Raw genomic sequence first — 22,939 nt, 5'->3', positions numbered from 1 at the left:
GGTAAAAATCTAGTATTAATACAGTTCATTTAACTAACTTTAATCAATTAGCCATCTACAAGTGCTGATCATTAGATTTTCTAATTAAGCAAGATGACATTGTTTTTAGTTAGTATTCTGATTTTTTCCGTTGTTTTCCAGTCTGCTGTTTTACATTGGTGGCATCATTGATGGCCAGAGTGGTTGTGTCTTGCCCCGGGTCCCAGTGGTAGAATTTCTAGTTGGGTATCGATTACTGCCTGTGTTATGCATAAACTTGTGAAACTACTGGTGTTACTTTCTTTAACATTATGTAACATTAAGTTTTGTGATTGGTTTTTCAGGTTAATAACATAAGAAGTGAACAATTTTATTTTTAAACTCATGAGTATGTATTTACTTTGGTAATTGACTGTTCAGTTCAGTTGCTCAGTCGTGTCTGACTCTTTGCAACCCCATGGACTGGAGCACACCAAGCTTCCCTGTCCATCACCAACTCCCAGAGCTTGCTCAAACTCATGTCCATTGAGTTGGTGATGCCATCCAACCATCTCATCCTCTAATTGACTGTGGTAAAAAAAAAAAAAAAAAAAATGTGACATGTTAAAAAAAACTTGATTGTTATCGTAAGGGCTTTCTTGAATTAACAAGTAGAGTGTTTTTTGATGTATGGCAAAACCAATACAATAATGTAATTAGCCTCTAATTAAAATAAATACATTTAAATTAAAAAAATAAGTAGAGTGTTTTTACATTATTACTTAGTTAATATTTGCTTAGTGTGTATTCTTTAGTTACACTTACTGACTACTTCTGAAAAGTCGAAGATATTTGGGGGTAAATGTGTAAATCTCTGCAAATTAGATGATTTTATGTGAGATTTGACTGTATGGGAAGCTCTCATTCAAAGATACATGACAGGGCTTCCTTCACACATAAGGATTATTTCTGTTTCATGTTTGTAAGTCAGGTACAGCCTGTGTTTCTACAGTGTGAAATGCCTCTGATTTCATGTTTTGGCCTGCATGTTGGACCTGCTTTATTAAAATAAATGGTTTAAGGGTTGTTTGCTTTTTGTAAACACATACGCTAGTCTGACCTTAATTTATTAACTTTTTTTTTTTTTTTACTTAAATGTTTTAGATTTATTTAGAAAGATGGGGAATACTTTTGTCATTAATGATAAAAAACTACATACTTTTATCTTGGAAATGGGTCTTATTAATAATTCAATATCTGCACCTAGAAAATGTTCAGAGTGCTTTAGAATTCTTCAGAATTTTAGGTATATTTTAGATCTCTTGTTCATTTGTAGAGGTTAGAAGAGCTTTGTAGCATAATCTTCATTTTTCTTCATTAACTTGGTTTTGGATAAGGGAGATTTAAAAACATACCATATTGTCTTAGTTTGAGATGATTCCATGTGGGAGGTTATCAAGAGACATTGTCAGACAGTTATTCAAGAGGTTACTTTGTATACAATTTATGTGCTTGTGATTTTATTTAAAGCAAAGGTCAAAACTTTCTTCCCTACCAATTTATACTTCTGGACATTTTTGCTATTATGCTATGAATTTAGGTATTAAGTAACTAATAAAAAAGCTTTGTATAAATTTTACTCACAGAGATGACCTATGTGGATAGTAGTTGACATAGTTTATTACTAATTGTGTTTCATTTTGTAGAGGTCTACTGAGCCAAGCTAGGCTACATTCCATTGCTGCTGAAAAAAAGAATGATCTTCAGGAGGAGCCCACCTCTTCTCATAGAAGGAATGCCAGCCAATTTGATTGGGCTTTAATGAGGCTAGATAATTCTGTCCGAAGAACTGGCCGCATCCCTAAGACTCTTCTACAAAAAGTCTTTGATAACACCTGTCATTCAGGTATTTCAAGATTATCTATTCAAAAAGTTGAACTTAAATTCTGGTTTGATGGTAAGCTCATTACAGAGCATATTATTTGGTACTTTAAATTTTGTCATTTTCTATTTGTGATTTTATGTTATGGTTGTGATTTTTTTTTTTTTTTCCAACTCAACAGAGCAAAGTTTTGAGTGAAACATTTTGTTTTGCATGTTTATTTCAAAATCAGCAAATAAAAATTGTCTTTTCCCACAGTTTATAAAAGAATCACTTTCAGTGGTAAATTTTCTTGGAAGATACTAGTTTTTATCTTCTCTTGCATAGTGTCTACTTTCCCTAAGATGGTCACATATGAAGATTTCCAGAAAGACTGAAGACTGATAATCATTATTTCACTTTCATTTTCACTTAGCTGTTAACATTCGAGTCACTTATGTAACTTTGATAATATGATAGAAACTTACAGGCCCTCAGCCCCCCTCCCACCCACCCCCGAAAAAAAACCTGACCACACAGGCTCACACAAAATCCTGCATGCAAGCCACACGTATAATTTTGTGTATAGTTTTGAGACCGTTCACCAGCTTTCTAAAGCTCATCCATGATTTCAGTCACATTAAGAAGCTATAGAATCTAATGATGAGGAATACCAAAGAAGTATCAGTAATAACTGGCATTTAAAGACAGTTTTTATCATTTTCTGCCTTTGATTTATTGAGTTACATGGCTATCACAGCACTCAATTTTAGAACATTTCTATCACCCCCAAAAGAAACCTCCACACCCCTAAACATCAGCCCTCAAACCCTCATCCCTTCTAGCCCTAGACAGCCGCTAGCGTACTTTCTTAAAGGTTTGCTTATTCTGGATACTTTATATGAACAGAATCTTGGCAATAAGTGGTTTATTTTTGTTTTGAAATCAGCTTTCAGGGACATGTGGCTTAAGGGAGAAGGAAGTTAGTGTTTGTAAGGGATTGTAAACCTAAATTGAATATTCATGGATTTTAATTGGGCTGCTTTGTACTATTTGCATAAGATACTGAGAACCGTAGCCTTTCAGTTGCAAGAAGTAGTGCATATAAATTAGCTCCTTTGTATTTATGTGCTCTGTAGTCTTGCAGATTGTATAGATCTCTAACCTTAGCTTCCCTAAGAAAGCAGACCAATTTTTAAAACTTTTACTAACGTTTTAAATGATACCTGATGATTGAGATAGGATTTTTCTGATTAGGACCCTTTTAATATTATCTTTAGTGAGGCAGGACATTTTTAAGTATTTACAGATTTCAGTTTAGGTTTATCTGTATGATACAGGGTACGGTGTTAAACATTAACCATCAACCTGTTTTCATAGGTAGCCCGGGTGGTAATCAAGCCTTGCTACTACTGCGCAGCTGTGGGTCTCTCTTGCCTGAACTAAAGCTCTCTGAGAGAACAGAATTTGCTCATAAGATATGGGATGAACTTCAGAAATTGGGTATGATTGTTTGAATATATGATGTGTATAAAGGGTGTGGATATTTTTTTCTTGTAGTAAAAAAAGAATTTCTGTGCATAAATGTCATTCAGTTTTATGAAGGGGTTTACTTGATTCATATTTTTCTTGTGTGATATGACTTATTTGGTGAGTTATAGTGACATCTAGGGGCATTAAGAATAAAGTAATTTTTCATAACAAGTAATACTTTACAGGTAAGTTAAAAAGAACAAAATAGACATCTGGTCTGTCAAAGTTACAAATGCACATACTGTTTGACCAAGTAGTTCTGTTTGTTAAAATTTATTGACATATCAAGCATTTCAGTGTTTTAATATGTTTTATTTTTTAAAAATGTCTTTTGAGGTATACTTGATTTACAAATTATTTTAACTTCAGGTATACAACATAGACCATTTGTTAGAATTTAGATAGATATACTCACATGTGCAAAAGGATATTCTTCATTGTAGCTTGTTTGCAATGGTAAGAATTTGGAACCAACTCTAATGTCCCTCACTAGGGGCATTGGTTAAATAAATTAGAGTGTCTATAAAATGGAATATGGTGCAACCATAAAAAAAAAAGGAGTTCTTCATATACTAATGTGGTGTGTTTCCAAAGTATAGTTAAAAATTAAGATGCAGAACAGGATGTATAGTTGGCTACCATTGTGAAGAAAAATGTTTATATGTGTCTGTGCGTATAATAAAATGTTTCTGGAAGGGTAGTATACACTAGCTATAATTTTTACCATACTTTTTTCTTTTAAAATTAAACTATAGTCGATGACTCTGGCTTCCCAGGTGGCTCAGTGGTAAAGAATCCACCTGGCAATTAGGAGACCTGGATTTGATCCTTGATGGGAATGATCCCCTGGAGGAGGAAATGGCAACCTACTCCAGTATTCTTGCCTGGGAATTCCAATATCTTTTTATACGTTTTCAATTTGGGACTGTGAACATAGTACCTATTCAAAAAATAAAATCGTGTAAAAGATAATTTGATAAAATTCAATGTTCATTCCTGATTTAAGAAAATCTTCACAAACTATATATGTCTATATGTCAGTCACATAATTTAAAGACGCATGTTGAACTAGAAGTATTTGTGAGAATGGGTTATATTCTCAAATAGAAAAGAGCCCTTACACAGTAGTACGACATTTAATACCTCAATAGAAAGACATGTAGTGTTTTCTAATTGAGCTTCTCACAAATACCTTTCCTCTACACCGTATATCCTTTGTGAGACTAAAATTCATAGTATCTTCTTCTCTTTGCCAGTAGACCAGTGCTTTGAACTCACTATACTTGTTAAGTAGTTGTTGAATTAACATTGTTAGAAACCTGGTAGGTTGCACCTGTGACTTGTTCGCAGACGTTTAAAGCTGTAAAAGTCTTGTCACACAGCATGTGGCGTCTTAGTTCCTCGACCAGGGATAGAGCCTACGCCCGTTGCCTTGAAATACGGCGTCTTAACCACTGCATCACCAGGGAAGTCCCAAGCTATAAGAGACTTTTTTTTAGCTTAGATAACATGTCCAAAGTTACAAAACGAGCTGTGAAAGAGCTGAGACTGGAACTGAGTTTTCCAGAGTACAGGGGATTCTGGAGGAAACACTGGAAATGGTAGGCTCTCATTTCAGTGTTGCCACATGTTAAATTTTTAAAAATAGAATTACTTCTGGTGTATTCTTGGCCCCATTCTGATAATATATGTCTCCTTAAGTTTTTTTGTTCAAGTCGTTTCATCTCTTTTGGAGTGTTCTTTGTTTCTTACTCTTGAAAGCAATCCATTTTTCAAGCTATAATTTAAATCCCTCCAATCTAGACTTTTACTTGCAGTCCCAATGTGTATCTCATCGGTTGCCTGCATTAGAGTTGTCAATTTGTCTTTTTAATATTAATAGATACACTTCTCTAGGCAGCTGATGATCTTATTCATATTTGAATCTTCATCATGAACCTTCCAGTGTTTTGCATATGTTGGGTACTAAAGTAATAGTAATTGAAATTGTGGAAAATGAACTTCAAAAAAATTTAAATTCTACTTCATTAAATAGTGAGACTTTAGCATGGTTCAGTTTTGAAAGGCTCAGTAAAGTTTATTGTGAAAGGCTTGGACCGGTGTTCCCCAGACACCCAGGTCCACTCTCGTCAGTCAGTCAAGTCTTAACTTAAAAAAAATTCTCTAAGATAATAATCACATTTTGGAAAAGGATAGATGTAATTTTTTTTTTTAATAAAACTGTTTTCTTACAAAGCCTATTAATTTATTTGAAACTGCAAAAAACTTTGACTACTAGAGCTCTGATTTAGAGACAAAGGTAGGGATAAAAACTGCTCTGCACAAAAAAGCACAAACATGTTTTTTAGTATTAGGGCAGGTCCACATTTAATACAATTACATAATCTTGATGAAGGGAGCTATATAATGACATCTTCAAGTCTCTATGTTTTTCTTGAACAGTAGAATGCCAAACTAATAAGCATAACTGCACATAAAAGGCTTGTGAAATGACAGAAAAGTGTCAGACCTTTACTGTGGGCAAGCACAAGGTAATACATGGAGGAGAAAATAATTGTCCAGATTACACCAATGGATGAGTGAGTGCTAATCTAGCAATAAACCTGGCTTCTATCTAAAATAGTAATGTTTTAGAATATTCTTTTTGAGTTTGAACAAAGTAAGTTGATGATAATTTGTAAAATTGTTACATAATGAGATTGAACAAGAACATGATATTGTAACATTAAAAGTAATGGACAGTACAGCCAGAGCCATGAGATAGTATTAAAGGTATACAGGTATATGGTAAGATACATAAGGACAAGCTGTTTTATAGCTTTTTATTGTTAAAGTAGGATGCTTTAGGATGATGTCCCTAAACTTTGAGTTTTTAATGTAAATTTTAGACAGTTAAAGACTTTCTCAATTCACTCTATGAAAGATAACAGTATTTATTTTTTTAAAAAATTCTCTTTGAGAAATGACCCATGAAATTAACTAGATGTAATAGTAAGTATGCGGATAACATTTTTAATGAAATTCACAGAAATATTTTTGTCATCTGCAGAACTATGTTATTGTGACAGAAATAAATGAAACCTAGTAGAGTTTTGTCAGAGAAGGTGATGGCACCCTACTCCAGTACTCTTGCCTGGAAAATCCCATGGACGGAGGAGCCTGGTGGGCTACGTCCATGGGGTCACGAAGAGTCAGACACTTACTGAGCGACTTCACTTTCACTTTTCACTTTCATGCATTGGAGAAGGAAATGGCAACCCACTCCAGTGTTCTTGCCTGGAGAATCCCAGGGACGGCGGGGCCTGTTGGGCTACCGTCTGTGGAGTCGCAGAGTCGGACACGACTGAAGCGACTTAGCAGCAGAGTTACGTTAACTTTTATCTTGACCATAAAATCTTCCTGAAAAACCACAGTAGATGTCACTTACCTGGATTTTGAGCAGTATTTTCAGCTTTTCCAACATACTAGAGGAACTATTTTTTCTAGAGGAAAATTAGAGGAAAATGCGCACTAGAGGAAGCAATTTCTGATTGGAAGGGAATACTATGCTTCATAAGTAAGAGGCCTTTTAATACTTGAATAGATGGTTGCATGTAACTGTCCCTTAATTCAATAGTTACTCTTGTATACTTAGTTTGCTCTGTTCTGACAGGATTTCTACATGGATGGGTCTAAATATGGGGTAAAATTCTGAATTGATCATTTTACCCTTTTTGTTACATTTAAGTGCACATATTTTAGTTGTGATAAAGGGTATGACTTTTCTAAAAATTTTATATAAATTTCACTTGTAGGTACTGTGTATGATGTAAGTCACTATAATGCTTTGCTTAAAGTCTACCTTCAAAATGAGCATAAATTTTCACCAACTGACTTCTTGGCAAAAATGGAAAAAGGAAACATTCAACCAAATCGAGTAAGTAGTTGCTATTACAGATGTGTTTATTGGTCATATCAACTTTTGTTTTTAACCAAGAAAAAAAATTATTAAAAAGTATTTACTGGCCCATTTCTTTGACAGGTGACATACCAAAGGTTGATCGCTGCTTATTGTAATATGGGAGATATTGAAGGTGCCAGGTATGTAGTTTTATAAATGTATGTTTAAGCAAACAAATATGTACGTCTTGTAGATCTAGAATATAGTCATTTTTTTTTTTTAATTAGAAAATTATTTTAGAAGGATTTTAGCCTAGCGAATTTGGTCATATGACTTAGATAAAATACTAAATTGTGTAAAAGGGGAAAGATAATTAATTGAAGATTACTATTTTAATTAAAAGTATAATTTACTGGAGCAGAAATTTAAAATTGTTGGGTTAAAAGCTGGTTTTACTTTTTTTGTTCGTTAAATTGCTGTTTCCAAAAACAAATGTTGGTAACCATTTACATTGTATTCATTTATAAAACTGATAATATTCTCTTTATTTCACACATGTTTTATATAAAATCAATTGTGGCATTGTTCATGGATAGTTTATTCCTACTTTTGGATGGAGGGTTTAGGAAATAAGGAATAAATTGAAATGTACAATCTCATTTTTAATGAAATGAATCTTGTTAAACTTTATGCTTTTTGAAGCTTAATTAGTAGTACAGAAGAAACAATCAGATTTTTAAAATTTACCCTCTATCTTTAACAAATGTACTTGAAAACTATTGATACAACTTCAGGGAGTGGGATTTTTGTGTGCACATATTGTAAAAAGTGTTTTTCATGTATTTCCAAGAAGTATTTTTATTTCTCTTTTGTTGCAGCACGATTCTTGGATTTATGAAAACTAAGGATCTTCCAGTCACAGAGGCAGTATTCAGTGCTCTTGTCACGGGGCATGCAAGATCTGGGTAATGCTCAGCCTAGGGATTTACTCTCAAGTGAGGTTTAATTTATAGGAAGCTATTGTAGAAAATTCTTAAAACTATGTTTAACTCTAAAAAAACTCTTTTGAGTCTATGTGGTAGAATATGCACATCTTAATATAAGTTATTCTTAAATTATCTGTTTGATTAAATTTTTATTTGAAGGTTTTCAGTTTTAAAAACTGAACTTATCCAAAGTAACTGATTTTGTAAAGTTTATTAACTGTTTTGCTAGTGCCCTAGAAAATATTTTTATTTTTGAAGAATATTTTACTAAATGTTATTCTTTCCTAAAAAGATAGATTTGAGTCATAACATACCCAATGGAAGAGGGCACATTCTTTAATGTCTGTAATTATTGTATAATTTGGTTTTGGAAAAGTTAGCTATAAAAATTTGAGATGTTAAGGATCCTTATTATTTTGGAAACCTATTGCTAGTTTAATATGTATTTTTAATACATGTTAATACATATACATTTTTATAATATATATCTAATATGTATTTTTACTTTTCTGATGTTATGATTCTAAATGTTTGTACTTAAGAATTAAGAATTTTTAATAAGCAGAGGTAATATATTCTAGATTGAATGATATGACATTTGATAGTATTATAGTAATCTGTTTTATTTTCTTTGAATTAATGTACAGAGATATGGAGAATGCAGAAAATATTCTCACAGTAATGAAAGAGGCTGGAATTGAGCCTGGTCCAGACACATACCTAGCACTATTGAATGCATATGCCGAGAAGGGTGATATTGACCATGTTAAACAGGTGTGACTTACATAAATAAACATACTTTTAAATCATTTGTATAAACTCTTGAATTTTGTGGGATATGGAAAAGTATAGTGTATATCTGTTTTTAATGATATCTCTTATAGATAGTCTTGAAGGAGAATTCTTACTGTAGTTCAGTACTTTGCTGCTGATGTAACAATTATTGCTGAAACAAAGTATTTTCTGTTTTACAAAAGAAGTCTTAAACCTTTAGATGGTGTGTGTCCTCAGTCTCTCAGTCGTTTCTGACTCTTTGTAACTCCATGGACTGTAGCCTGATAGGGTCCTCTGTCCATGGGATTTTCCAGGCAAGAATACTAGAGCAAGTTGCCATTTCCTACTCTAGGGGATCTTCCTGACCCAGGGATTGAACCCATGCCTCTTTGAGTCTCCTGCATTGGCAGGCAGGTTCTTTACCACTGTACCATATATATAAAATTTTAAAATCTTGGTATTTTAATTTATTTAGATTCAGTTTAAAAAATTTTGCATCTCATTTGTTCTTTTAATTTCTGGACCTTCCTTTAGACCCTGGAGAAAGTGGAGAAGTCTGATCTTTATCTTATGGATCGTGATTTATTGCAAATTATCTTGAGTTTCAGTAAAGCTGGGTATCCTCAATATGTCCCAGAAATTTTGGAAAAAATTACATATGAAAGAAGATATATTCCAGGTAGTTTTAAAGTTTTTATTTTCATAATTTTTCTAAAAATAAAAGTATTTTTACATGACGGAATGGACATTCTCTAGCAATAGGGTATTGTGGTAGATGAACATACAATTCTTCTAAAGCTTTAATAAACTGAAAAAATTGAGTTAATGAATACATGGGAGTATTTTGATTTGGAAGTATTTATTATTTAGGCAGATAAATCCTTTTTGGTACTTGCAGTTCATAAGTTTGTCTTTTGATGTTGATATGAATGGGAAATCAGTAATAGATTTTGTTTAAATCAGTAACAAAAGATGTCTTTGTTTTTTTCCAGATACAATGAACCTCATTTTGCTTTTAGTCACTGAAAAATTGGAAGATACGGCATTGCAGATTTTATTAGCATGTCCTATATCAAGGGAAAGCAGTCTGAATGACTTTGGCAGTTTCTTTTTACGACATTGTGTGACTGTGAATACGGTATTCAAATAGTCCATTTTTACTTTGTAGACAGTGTAATCGGCAGTGAAATACAATTGTTTAAAATAGAAGAACATGAGACTAGATCAACTATTAATATAAATAGTAAGAAAGCTTTGTTTTTGTGTTGGAAGAGTTTTGGGCAGAAAGAGGATGAGGGGTTCACACTTTTCTTTTGTCTCAAAGGCAGAAGGTCAAATGGTAGGATGTTTGCAGATTGAACTGACGTGTAGTGCCTTTCTTTTCTAGCCTCCAGAGCAGCTTAGAGACTACTGTAAGAAGCTAAAGGAAGCCCAGCTGCACACGTCGCCTTTGCAGTTCACACTCCAGTGTGCTTTAGTGGCTCAAAAATTCGGTACTGTATTCTCATAATTAGAACTCACATAAGCAAGTTTTGCTGAGGTAGCTTTGATATATTTTATGGTATCTCTTTCAGATTTGGCAAAAGTGCTGATGAAGGCTTTGAAGGAAGAAGGTTTTCCTATTAGAACTCATTATTTTTGGCCATTGCTAGTTGGACATCAGAAGGAGAAAAATGTTCAAGGTTTGGTTTTACCTTTTACAGATATAGTGGTTCAGATATCCAGTATAACAGTTTCTGTACACATTTAATTGAATTATTTGAGGAAACATACTTATTAAACCTTATGAGGAAATAGAATTGGTTTAAGCCATGGTAAAGTATTAGGTAAAAGCTTAAAAGACAAACATAATGGATTTCTTTCATCTTAATTTCATTTCTTATTTCATCTCTAATCTTGGTATTCAAACTTGTGATTTTTTTTTTTTTTCAAACTTGTGATTGTGGCTTTAAATAGTTCATCATTTTTAAGTTCTTCAAAAAACGCTTTAGTTCTTGGTTTTACATACATATAGTGTTTGAAATTAGTTTATCTAGCCTTATTAAAGTCAACGTTATATACCGTACAACTAGACCGTTTTCTTTTTGGACCAGTCTATTTTTCCTTTAATAGGAAAGGCAAGAGAACTTTTATCGCAAAATAAGTGCTCATGGCCTGACAGCCTACTGATTGAAGGACAGAAATGTTCAATCTTCCAGGTTCTTAAGTACGTTTAAGCATTTAGCATGCTTTTCCCTGTACACATGGGATGTCTATAGGATATGAATAAGAATTGAACAAATATTAAATTTTAGAGCACAGTATCTAATTCCTTGGTTTGCATTATTGGTAATTCAGAAAGAGTAGTCTCATAAAAAGATGCTTTTAACAGAAGTACTTCCCCCTTGGGGAAACGAAAAATGGTCTTTTTCATTTTATCTTGCTGTATAATGTGCTTTAGAATGAGATGCAGGGTTGTTAGTATGACATTGGGTGACAAACAAAGTGCACAAACAACAAAAAAGTGCTTTTAGCAGACTTTGATGTTGCAATTTTGTTTTAAATATATATCTGTCTTCTGGTTTCAAGGAAATAGTGAAACAAGTCTTCCCTAATTGTTTCTGGCTCTAAAAGTATCTAAATCCTTTTTAGAAAAATCTTTGGGAAAACAATGTGTTAGTTGATTAACTCTTTGCGTATCCTCCAGTTCTGAAAGCTCCAAGAGGTAACCTTTAACCTAGTCTTTTTGAACCACAGAAAATCTGCATCATTCCATGAAAATCCCTTGGGCATATTAGTATTGTCCATTGTACACAGATATGAAAATACTTTGAGTACTCCCGTTGAAACCTTTGTTTGTTCATCAGGTCAGTTTTTTTTCCTCAACCTATCACAGTATGTAGACTTGAATTGTTTACTACATTTTACTACTTAGTAAACATGAAAGAAGAATTCAGGTAATTTCTTTCCATAGTTGTATCTCAGACTAGTAGAAAAGTGGACTCTTCTCTCCCGGCCCTCTTTTCTTAGACTGTTTGGATCAAAGGTACCTTTTTGGAAGCTCCCATTATATTAATGAAGGAACTGAGAGCCCAGAGAGTCAGTGAATGGTCTTAGGTTCTACATGTAGTCGTCAGTGGTGCTTGGATTAGAACACAGTTTCTGTCCTCCTATTGTAAATACTCATTGCTAATACCTTAACAACTGCATATTTAGACATTGGTAAATATACTGTATTTGTTTTCTAAAAATTCTTAGCTGTTGGTTAAAAATTAGGTATTGATTTTTGAATTAAGGACATTTTAAAAAAGTGGTACCAGTTATTTTAATCAATGAAGATTTTTAACTGGGAAAATAGGAAAACTGAGGAAGTTAGCCTGAGAGTACAAGAGATTGTCAGCTGGTTTATAGTTTTTAAAAACTCATTTCTCCCTTGCAAATAGTCCTGAAAACAAAGTATGTGTTCTACAGACTTTTCTTCATGTAACAGGTCAATGACTGTACATATTTTATATAGTTTCGTTCAATTCAGTCACTCAGTCGGGTCCAACTCTTTGCGACCCCATGGACTGCAGCACGCCAGGCTTTCCAGTCCATCACCAACTCCCAGATCTTGCTCAGACTCACGTCCATCAAGTCAGTGATGCCATCCAACCGTCTCAACCTCCGTTGTCCCCTTCTCCTCCTCCTGTCAATCTTTCCCAACATCAGGGTCTTTCCAGTGAGTCAGTTCTTTGCATCCGTTGGCCAAAGTATTGGAGCTTTAGTTCCTCCAATGAATATTCAGGACTGATTTCTTTTAGGATTGACTAGTTTGATCTCCTTGCAGTCCAAGGGACTCTCAAGAGTCTTCTCCAGCACCACAGTTGAACAGCATCAATTCTCCAGCACCCTGTAAGATAAAGAAGTAACATTCTTAATAGTGCAGTGACTTTATCTTTTGGGGAATGTCATATGTAAACTGGTAGAAATAAATAGAAGAAAGTAATGGCTACAGAGATGGAGGATGTAGAGGAGTATTTTTCATAAGGAAAAAATAAAACTAGGAAATCAAAGAAAGGTATTCAGAGCTCAGATCAGACTGAACCAAGTTTTCAACTGTAGCATGATCAAACGTTTATTGAATAGAATTTTTCTGGCTGCAGATTTGGCCATCACCAAGCCCTAAAAAAGATTCTTATAGCGACTTCCTCATGGCTTTTCTTGCTGGTGTTTCTCTGTGGCACAAATGGAAAAATCCTCTCTTAGAATTTTAGTGGACTGGCCCAAGTGAGAGGAAATAATGCAGAATGATTAGGGATCTACATGCCTTGGTATATTTTTAGAAACCTGAAAATAAGAATATAAAAGGTAAAATATGAAAGGAAAGGCTGGTATGAAAGCCTAAATACCAGTTGAGTAAAATGGTTGAGTAGAAGGTACTTTTTATTTTTCTAGTAAAATGCTTTCTGTTGAAAATCTAAACAAATGGAGATGCATCTGTGTTTGGTTTTATCGGAAGCAGTTTACTTTTTTTCCCCAAATGGCTTACAGTAAGTTTTTTTTTTTTTTAATTTGAACAAAATCTGTACTTTAGTTAACAATACTATATCACACATTAATTTCCTGTTTTTTTTTTCTTTTTTTAAAAACATAGTATTTTCTCTATAATCTCAGAATTGGATTAGAAGCTTCAAACCTTGTTCAGTTTTTTTGTTTTTAAAGATCACTAAGGTAATAAGTTTTCTAGACTTTGAGCAGTAATACTTGATGCCAGAATACATGGAACTGTATCAAAGTTTTCAGTGGATATAAATTAGAAATCTGGCATTCTGTTCATACTAAGTCAAACAAGTAGAATAAAAAAGAATCCTTATTTTAGGGGGTACTTTTAAAAAAATAAGAAATTCCCTCCTTGTAAAGTGAGTTCTCTGGGTAGAGTCTAAAATCATGTGGCATAAACAACCCTAGTCAGTGGGATTTGTTCAGAAAACCCATGTATCTTTCCCAGTAGTTTGAAGTACTTTAATTCCTTTAAAACTTTTGAATGGAGACTTTCCTTTTGATTCATAAACTTTATGGTGCTTACATTTGAAATACTGTTTACTAGATCGTTTAGATTTTCTAAGTTCACAGAGGTTTGGGATCCTTGTTTATCTAAGTTAATATATGAATATTTTTTTAAAATGTGGATTGTATTTTTGAGGAAGATACATGTAGGTGTGTCAGATCAGTCACCTTTCTTACTGAGAAGTGTTTGCATCTTCCTGTCCGACTATAGTTACTGAAGTGAATATCCTTGACTGAACTCATCTGAGCAATGATGGGAATCCAGGTTTTCATAAAACTGCCTTAGTTTCAGTTGGAAAGATACATAAGTTAAAAATGCTACCAATGCAGGTCATCTAAACAGGCAGAATGCACTCTTCCTGACCTTAAAAGCATTATTAGAAGATTGAAGAATTAAGAGATTAAAATATATTTGAGGCATTGATGATGAGAAGTGTTTGTATAGGAATCTTCGGTCTGTAGTTAGTTTGTTGACCTGTTTGCAAGAAAATGAAACAGTTATTTTATGCTATTAGAGTATTTTAAGACAGCTAAAAATATTTTAGTTGTTGTTACTATTAACATTTGTTTAGTATTTTTAGGGTTTCACACAGATTTTAGTTTTAGTGACCACCCTGAGAAGTATAATATGGAGCTTTATTATCATTCCTGAGTCCAAAAGGACTTGGATCTTAGGTCCTTCTGATTGGAGGGGAAAGTGTAGGTTTTTCCTTTTTTGTAGTATTTCAAGCACCTGCCTGCAGTTAGTAAACAGTGTTTCTATTTTAGGACATGTCTTTGACATTGAAGAAAATGCTTACTTTAACACTTTTGTTAAAATAAGGATTATTGGACTCCTGGAGGCATTTCCAACTTTATTTAAGTAGAGAAATCTATACTCTTCCCCTGAGTAGGCTGAGATGAAAGCCTTCTTAATATAGAACTTTATATACTGATCAGTTTAAACTGAGTTGCAATACTGGGATTCTTTTTGTTCAGTATGTTTTTTCAGATGTCCTCCATCTTCCTGTAGGCCTAGACCACAGGAATTTGTTCCATACCTGTGGGTAATATTTGCAGTTTTGATACTTTGCTTCCATCCATTTAATAGGCATGGACTCTTACAGGTCAGAAAATTGTTCTGTTTATTGAGTGCCTTGATGTATTGCCTTATTACATGGATGGTGGGTAGAAGGATCAAGTCAAATGTTACATGTTAAATTGTTGTTATATGTTAAAATGTCTAGAAGGCACAGGTTGGGTATATTGCCATTTCTAGTGTGTAAGCTAAGAAATTGTTGCCCAGTAAAGTGGAGTTTTTCTGAATGTTGAGCTTTAAGCCAACTTTCTCACTCTCCTCTTTGACTTTCATCAAGAGGCTTTTTAGTTCCTCTTCACTTTCTGCCATAAGGATGGTATCATCTGCGTATCTGAGGTTATTGATATTTCTCCCAGCACTCTTGATTCCAGCTTGTGCTTCTTCCAGCCCAGCGTTTCTCATGATGGACTCTGCATATAAGTTAAATAAGCAGGGTGACAATATACAGCCTTGACATACTCCTTTTCCTATTTGGAACCAGTCTGTTGTTCCATGTCCAGTTCTAACTGTTGCTTCCTGACCTGCATACAGATTTCTCAAGAGGCAGGTCAGGTGGTCTGGTATTCCCATCTCTTTCAGAATTTTCCACAGTTTATTGTGATCCACACAGTCAAAGGCTTTGGCATAGTCAATAAAGCAGAAATAAAAAACTAAGATCATGGCATCTGGTCCCATCACTTCATGGGAAATAGATGGGGAAACAGTGGAAACAGTGGCAGACTTTATTTTTTGGGTTCCAAAATCACTGCAGATGGTGATTGCAGCCATGAAATTAAAAGACACTTACTCCTTGGAAGGAAAGTTATGACCAACCTAGACAGCATATTCAAAAGCAGAGACGTTACTTTGCCAACAAAGGTCCGTCTAGTCAAGGCTGTGGTTTTTCCAGTGGTCGTGTATGGATGTGAGAGTTGTACTGTGAAGAAAGCTGAGCTCTGAAGAATTGATGCCTTTGAACTGTGGTGTTGGAGAAGACTCTTGAGAGTCCCTTGGACTGTAAGGAGATCCAACCAGTCCATCCTAAAGGAGATCAGTCCTGGGTGTTCATTGGAAGGACTGATGCTGAAGCTGAAACTCCAGTACTTTGGCCACCTCATGCGAAGAGTTGACTCACTGGAAAAGACTCTGATGCTGGGAGGGATTGGGGGCAGGAGGAGAAGTGGACCACAGAGGATGAGGTGGCTGGATGGCATCACCAGCTCAGTGGACATGAGTTTGGGTGAACTCTGGGAATTGGTGATGGACAGGGAGGCCTTGAGTGCTGTGATTCATGGGGTTGCAAAGAGTCGGACACGACTGAACGACTGAACTGAACTGAACTGAACTGAAAGTGGAGTTACTCACAGTTACTCTGCCATTAAGTGCCAGGACCAGAGTTGAAAGCTAAGTCTCTTTAAACTGCAAACCTTGCTTTTGTTTTGTCACTTCACTGTAATGTCGTACCTGAAATTTAGAAATTTACTTTAAACCGTGGTCATGAAAGCAGTCATTACTGGCCAGAAGATACTTTGAGGACATTAGATTAGCACAGGTCTGTTACTAGTAATTGTAAAGCAGCTATGTACTGCGCCAAGTGCTTAGTAATTTTTGCGTATGAAGAAGAGCCCAGTGTGACTTGCTATTTTTATGATAGATATAAAGGTTGTTAGTACTAATTCCCAGGGAGTTGTTGGAGGAATAGCTTCAGATTTTTCTTGCAATTATTGTTGAGGCTTGTGTGTGCTGTATGGACCAACTTGACATGCATGTTCTCTTTAATCTATATGTAAGCACTTGCTTTGTCTTTTGGGGTTTTTTTCCTGTGTTGTTTTTACATAGTGAAAAATACATTTAATTAAGGTTTTGAAAATACTGGGTAATTTTAAATATAATGAACTGTTTAAATTTAAAAGGTTTTGATCCATAATCTGAATTTTATCTAAAAAATGTGCAATATTCATAATGTAGTCAGACTTGTCTCTATATGCAAGTCTGTATTCAGTGAGAATTTATAGTCAAGTTTTGGTACTAGAATCTATTACATAAGAAACTTAAAGAAATATAGTTTTTATGTAGATAATACCATAAATCAAAAACAGGGATTTTTTTTAGGGGAAGTTTTAACAATGTGAAAGTAATAAAGCTAAAGAAGTAAATTCTAAAGAGAAAAATAAATGAGGTCTTTCTTAAACTATTGCTTCTGTCAAAGTAGGTAGCACCTGAATAGTTTGACAATATTCTAGAATTGTCTGATTTAAAAAAATGTTTGTACTATTTGAAGCTAACCATAGCTTTGGAAAACATGAACTGTCCTTTTGAGAAGTTAATAAAAGATGTTTTTATGAATGGGGGAAATGAAAGAACGAACAATTTACTAGACTTTTATAGTGTAAAATACAATGAGACTAGCTCATTAGAATCAATTATTCTTTCTTGTGTTATTAAATAAGAATTCACAGGGTAGTTATTAATAAGAATTCACAAGGAATTCTTTACATAAGTGCTTAACTTAAAAACTTTTGTCTTAAACAGATCTCTTCTCACCCCACTCCTCTAATCCCTTGTCTCTGATATTTATTCATGTCAAGTTTTATTTTGTAGATCCATCAATGCTGTGTGATAGCAGTGATGTTTTATGATCTCTGTTCAGTTGGGATACTGGAAATTATTAAGCATCTGGCTTAATTGTTTTCATTTTTCTTATGAATTAATAGGGAGACATGTAGGAAGGAGCAGTTTAATTTTTTTCATTTAGCATCTTATCACCCAGTTTTGTTCTTTCTCTTTCAGACAAACAAAATGCTGAGTACTTTTCCTGCATTAAAATTCAAATAGATGAACTGAACTTTGATCTTTTGTTAATGTATTCTCAGTTCTTCATCTCTGTGTTCTTAAATTTGATCTTACAGGTATAGTGGAAGTCCTGAAAGGAATGCATGAGATGGGAGTGACTCCTGATCAGGAGACGTACGTTAATTACGTGTTTCCGAGCTTTGATAGTATAAAGTCAGTTCGTGCTGTTCTGCAGGTGAGCACAGTGTGGCTCTAATTTCATAATTGAAGAGAGCATCTTCCCTCCCTAGTGTTTTGTGGTAACCAAGGAAAAAGTCACTGAGCCGAGTACTAAAATGGTCATGTTGGTATATAACTTTCTAAAGCTTTGTAAAAAAATATTGGTGAGTGTAACACCTGTAAGGTTGTTAAACTTTAAAAAAACTTTAAAAGGGAAAATAACATTTGTCTTGTGTTGAAGAGAGAACGTGCCAATATCACACACAATTTAAATAAAACAATTTCACTCTAACCCCACTCTACAATGTAGCTGTACCTATGTTTTGAGTAGTACTTTTACTTCTCTGTGAATTTTCATAATAAACTCTTAATAAATGTACTATTCCGGTTTTTTTTTGAATAATTTTTTGTTTGACCCCAAAGCTTTATTTTCCTACCAGATACTTCCTGTCCCCACCAGAATAAGCAAGACATTTATAAAAGGGCCTGTGAAAAATTGACTTGGATAGTGCACTGGCTCAGCAAATGGTTGCACTTTGATTTTCAGAATAAAGCACTGGGCAATTAGGAACAACTCTGTAGAGTACACATACTTTAAGACGTAATGTTTTGCTCAGAAGACCTGTTTCTTAGGTGGTTATTCACATAATGCCTTTATTTTTCTATATTGTTAGCGTGTCTTTTCTTTTAAATAATTTCATAATTACAGTCCTCTTAAAGATACAGTTTATGTCTTGAGTGTCTTTAGCTTTCTTCCCTGAGTCCTTAACAGTGTATTTTGAGACTGTGCTATCCATATTTAACTGTTAAAAAATGCACTTAAAAAGGTAGTTTCCCCACATATTTCCCCAAAACCTACTCTTCTCACTTGGCACCTTTACATTATAGTATGTAATTCCACAAATTATTTTTTATGATTGAATGTCTTATTGTATAGATGTACCATAATTTATCTTTATTTCTTATTATTGGTTAGTTGATTTTTAATATTGTACTGTTATTATAAAGTGGTTCAGTAAATATGTTCAGGTGAATTTCAACTCATTTACTTAAATTATTAAATATGATATTGAGACAAGTAATTACCCATTTGGAGTTAAATAAAAATAAATTTGACCTGTACCTCATTATATGCCTTAAAATATCATCTTGGATCAATACATTCTTCGTTTTGGATTAGTACATTGTTGTAAATGAGAGAGTAGTTCTAATGTCTTCAGTAGTAAACTCTCCCTAGAAGGAAGGCACTCTAATAGTAACAGATTATGTAAATTTAAAGATAAACATTTAATTTAGGATGTTGAAACTCCATTCATAGCTTTTGCTAAAGTTTGGTTATTCAATTTATTTGTATTTTAGAAAATGATCTTTTAAAATAAAAGATCATTAGAGTTTCTGATATAAAGAAATGGGAAAACAGGAAATTTGAATATTTTAAGCTGAGGTATATTATCATTGAAATATGCTTTATCCCTAGGAAAACGGATGTCCACATGATGATAATGTGTTTTCTCAAGCTGAATTGAGAAGTAAAGCAGTAAATGGAAACTTAGATTATATTTTATCATTTAGTAAGTATGCAACATAAGGAGTAAACTTGGCGGGTGTTAATTTCTGTGACTTTTGAGAACATACAGGGTAGTCCATGCCCTCACTCCCTGCCTCGGGTAGTTCAGAGTAATTTCCATGAAAGGGAGGAAGTTTTTATAAGTTTTTTTGAAAATTATCCTGATAAGACGGTTTATGAATTGAAACTTAAAAATAATTTGGAAATAGTTTTAAAACGTAAAGAACCTTGGAAGTAACATGGTGTTAGGTTGGAATGGGGACCTGAAAGGCTTGGATCTTATTTATAATAAACTGCTGATTATGGGATCAGAAACAAATCTCTCTACCATTCTTTTGTTTCAATTTCATGAAATGGGATTGTATTGCCTGTCTCTCTACCTTGTGGGAGTTGTGAAAATCCTCTGAGATGTGGTTTTTGAAAGTGTGTTCTAAACTAATGCTTATTATGGCCCTCAGTTATGTGAAGCCAGCTCCCCAGTCCTCATTAATGAAACACAGCAAATGTTTACTAAACACTTATAAATGGTAGGGTGCTTTACAGTGTTCATCACATATTAATAAAAGTCATACACTGGTAGATGAAGAGAGGCTTAGAGAGGTTAAATGATTTGGCCAAAGTTGGTGACTGAGTCAGACCAAGATCATCTAACTTTAACCTTATTATTATTTTTTTACTATCAGACATTTTAATTTTAATAAATTAGACATTTTTTAATTAAAAAATTTTAACATTATCTATGGCATTAACTTGACAGTGTTTCAGGTCTTGTGAAAAGGCACCATTTAAAAACAAACATACAAACATCAATATCCAGCCCACTAAAATGTTAAAAGCTAAGCTTTGATTAACATGTATTCAAACTGTATAAATGGAAGCTTTGTGAAAACCAGATTGTTGGTACATAGTACCTGTGTCTACATTATTTAAAATAGAGCCTCTAATTCAAAATATGCCCAAATTGGATTTATTTTATTTTATGGTATTATTGTAAAGGGAAAGGTGAAATGTCAGTATGAAAAATGGTGATTGTTAGAGGTGTAGTTATTTGAGTGTAAGGTTGGGTATTAATGCAGGCTGCTATCCGAGTGTATTGATTTTGCCTTCCACTCTGTATAATATATAGATTTTTCATACTGACAAGTTGAAAACAGAAGCATTAACAGGAATCTGGGCACATAAGGTGAATACAAGAGAGATGCCTTTCCCTTTATCATACCATCCATTCCACTTCATTGTCAACCTCTTGATTTTTTTCAGACTTGTTTGTTGCTACGGAAACTAGATGCTTTCTGTCAGCAGTCTTCCAGCTGGCTGAAATGTTTCTGGTGACCTTTTTAATTAATAAAAGCTTGATAATAATCTGTAAAATACTAATTTGAATAGTTTAGAAATAACTTTTCAAGAGGTTGTTTATTAAATGTGAAAAAGAAAATTGCCATGAACTTAAAGACTACAGAAGATTTCAGCTCACTCCATGAGTGTCCTCCCTTTCCCTTGAATTACAGGTCTTTGAAGAGTGGTTAGTTCTGTAATTGCTGGTATTTGCTGTAGGCTGCTTGTAGAGAGGCACTTTTGGTTACTATAAGGAATAGCAAGTAGTAGCGAAAAGTAAATGGATTGTCTTTTTTTTAAATTGAGGTGTAATTGACATAAAATATTAGTTTCAGGCATTATAATATAGTAATTCAATATTTGTATGTATTGGAAAGTGATCACCAGAATAAATCTAGTTAACATCCATCCCCATACATGGTTACGAAATTTTTTTTTCTTGTGATGAGGACTGAAGATCTCTTGGCAACTTTCACATACGAAATACAGTATTACCAACTGTAGTCACCATGCTGTATATTCCAACCCCCTGACTTATGAAATAGCTAATCTTGATCAAGTTTGTGGAATAGTAAGAACCATTTCTCCATTTGAGTTTGTAGGCATGGAAAATAACGTGATCAAGCGAAATTCAGGGTTACCCAAAAGCATGTGGTGCATCCACTTTCAAATTCCTGGAGCAACTAAATTCAGGTCATTTCAGAGACAGGTTTTAGAGTTAATGTCACATGAAACCACTGAGAAACTTGGGCTTCGTGTTCAAGGGATCTGACAGTTGGTCTCAAGTAATTCTCCTTATGTGTGTGGGTTAACTTTTTTTTTCATATTTAGAGAGATGAACAAATAATATTAAAACTTATGGTGACTTTTCCCATGAATTTTTAAAAAATCTTAACCAGGTATCTAAACTATTTATTAATTCTGTCTTCAGAATTTGCCTCCACAGTGGGTTCCTACCTGTTATAATTCTGTCCCTCTTGAATCTTTTGTAGCCACTTTACATATGTACTGAAAAGATGAAAACAATTACTTATAACATGGCACCATTTTATGTATTTATTTTATATAAAATAACTTCAGGAGATGCCCGCCATGATTCTGTCCCATGCTTGTTATGACAAGGGTTATGTGGGGCGTCAGGTTTTATGCATTAAAGCCTGATCTTACACTAAGGCAAATTAGGCTTAGACTGTCAGCATTGAAACATGCGAGGTTTCACTGAAACGTGCCTGTTAAATGCCAAAATGAATAGTAGAGGAAATAAAATCATCAGAAAAGTGAAAGATCAATATAAATCAGTTATTTAACAGAGATCAGGAGGTTATTACGGCTTTAGGTTGTCATTCTTGCATGAATGCAGATTATAGATCATAGTGAAAAGTAGAATGAGGAAATGTGAATGGTTCAACATAATCCTACACAACTCTCAGGAAGGAGCATCCCCTCCCCCCCGCATCTTCTGTTTTTAAAAGGTGGTGACACTCTCTCCCTTCATAGTGCCATGTTGTCCGATAACATACAGTCTTGGTATATGTACCAGGCTGACTTTGAGTACACTGTTAGGTTAGTTAATGTAGTTATACAGAAGAATATTTATAAATTCATTAGTTGTATAGATTTATGTAAATGAAGTAAAATATTTTAAAAAGATAGCTTATATTGCCAATATGTATTACTGCAATTTTCTAATTAACTTTATCAAAATTTTTCCATTTTTAAAATAATACTTCCCAAATGAAAACTGAAAGATATTGGTATAAATGTGTTTACAAATATGTTGATAATGCAAGTTTTTGGTTTTGGTCTGGAATTTTATGATGATAATTTTCTTTTGCAGTGGAATCAAATACATTGCCTTTCTCATTTGCTTCATTGAGAGGCAGCCTCATTCTAGGCTTTAGAAGGTAAGATGATTATCTTATATGATCTTTGTCTAAATATGGACTTG

At 33.8% G+C, this 22,939-nt stretch overlaps 2 protein-coding genes across 2 annotated transcripts in view; one reads left to right on the top strand and one right to left on the bottom strand.

The window, feature by feature from the left end:
* The window catches only part of PLEKHH2 (pleckstrin homology, MyTH4 and FERM domain containing H2), a 524,875-nt gene that overhangs the window by 217,164 nt on the left and 284,772 nt on the right, over positions 1-22,939 (bottom strand). The window lies entirely within an intron of this gene.
* LRPPRC (leucine rich pentatricopeptide repeat containing) overlaps positions 1-22,939 on the top strand; it is a 99,422-nt gene that overhangs the window by 10,125 nt on the left and 66,358 nt on the right. The window contains exons 2-14 of the mRNA XM_061432216.1: positions 1,665-1,864; positions 3,200-3,322; positions 7,147-7,268; positions 7,374-7,432; positions 8,111-8,197; positions 8,866-8,992; positions 9,527-9,671; positions 9,985-10,130; positions 10,380-10,485; positions 10,567-10,674; positions 17,987-18,105; positions 19,567-19,660; positions 22,829-22,895. Coding sequence (XP_061288200.1) covers positions 1,665-1,864; positions 3,200-3,322; positions 7,147-7,268; positions 7,374-7,432; positions 8,111-8,197; positions 8,866-8,992; positions 9,527-9,671; positions 9,985-10,130; positions 10,380-10,485; positions 10,567-10,674; positions 17,987-18,105; positions 19,567-19,660; positions 22,829-22,895 — 1,503 coding nt within the window. The remainder of the gene's footprint in view (positions 1-1,664; positions 1,865-3,199; positions 3,323-7,146; positions 7,269-7,373; positions 7,433-8,110; positions 8,198-8,865; positions 8,993-9,526; positions 9,672-9,984; positions 10,131-10,379; positions 10,486-10,566; positions 10,675-17,986; positions 18,106-19,566; positions 19,661-22,828; positions 22,896-22,939) is intronic.

This window comes from Bos javanicus, chromosome 11 (genome assembly GCF_032452875.1).
Source record: "Bos javanicus breed banteng chromosome 11, ARS-OSU_banteng_1.0, whole genome shotgun sequence".
NCBI classification, from domain to species: Eukaryota; Metazoa; Chordata; class Mammalia; order Artiodactyla; family Bovidae; genus Bos; species Bos javanicus.
This window is presented reverse-complemented; position numbering and strand designations above follow the sequence as displayed.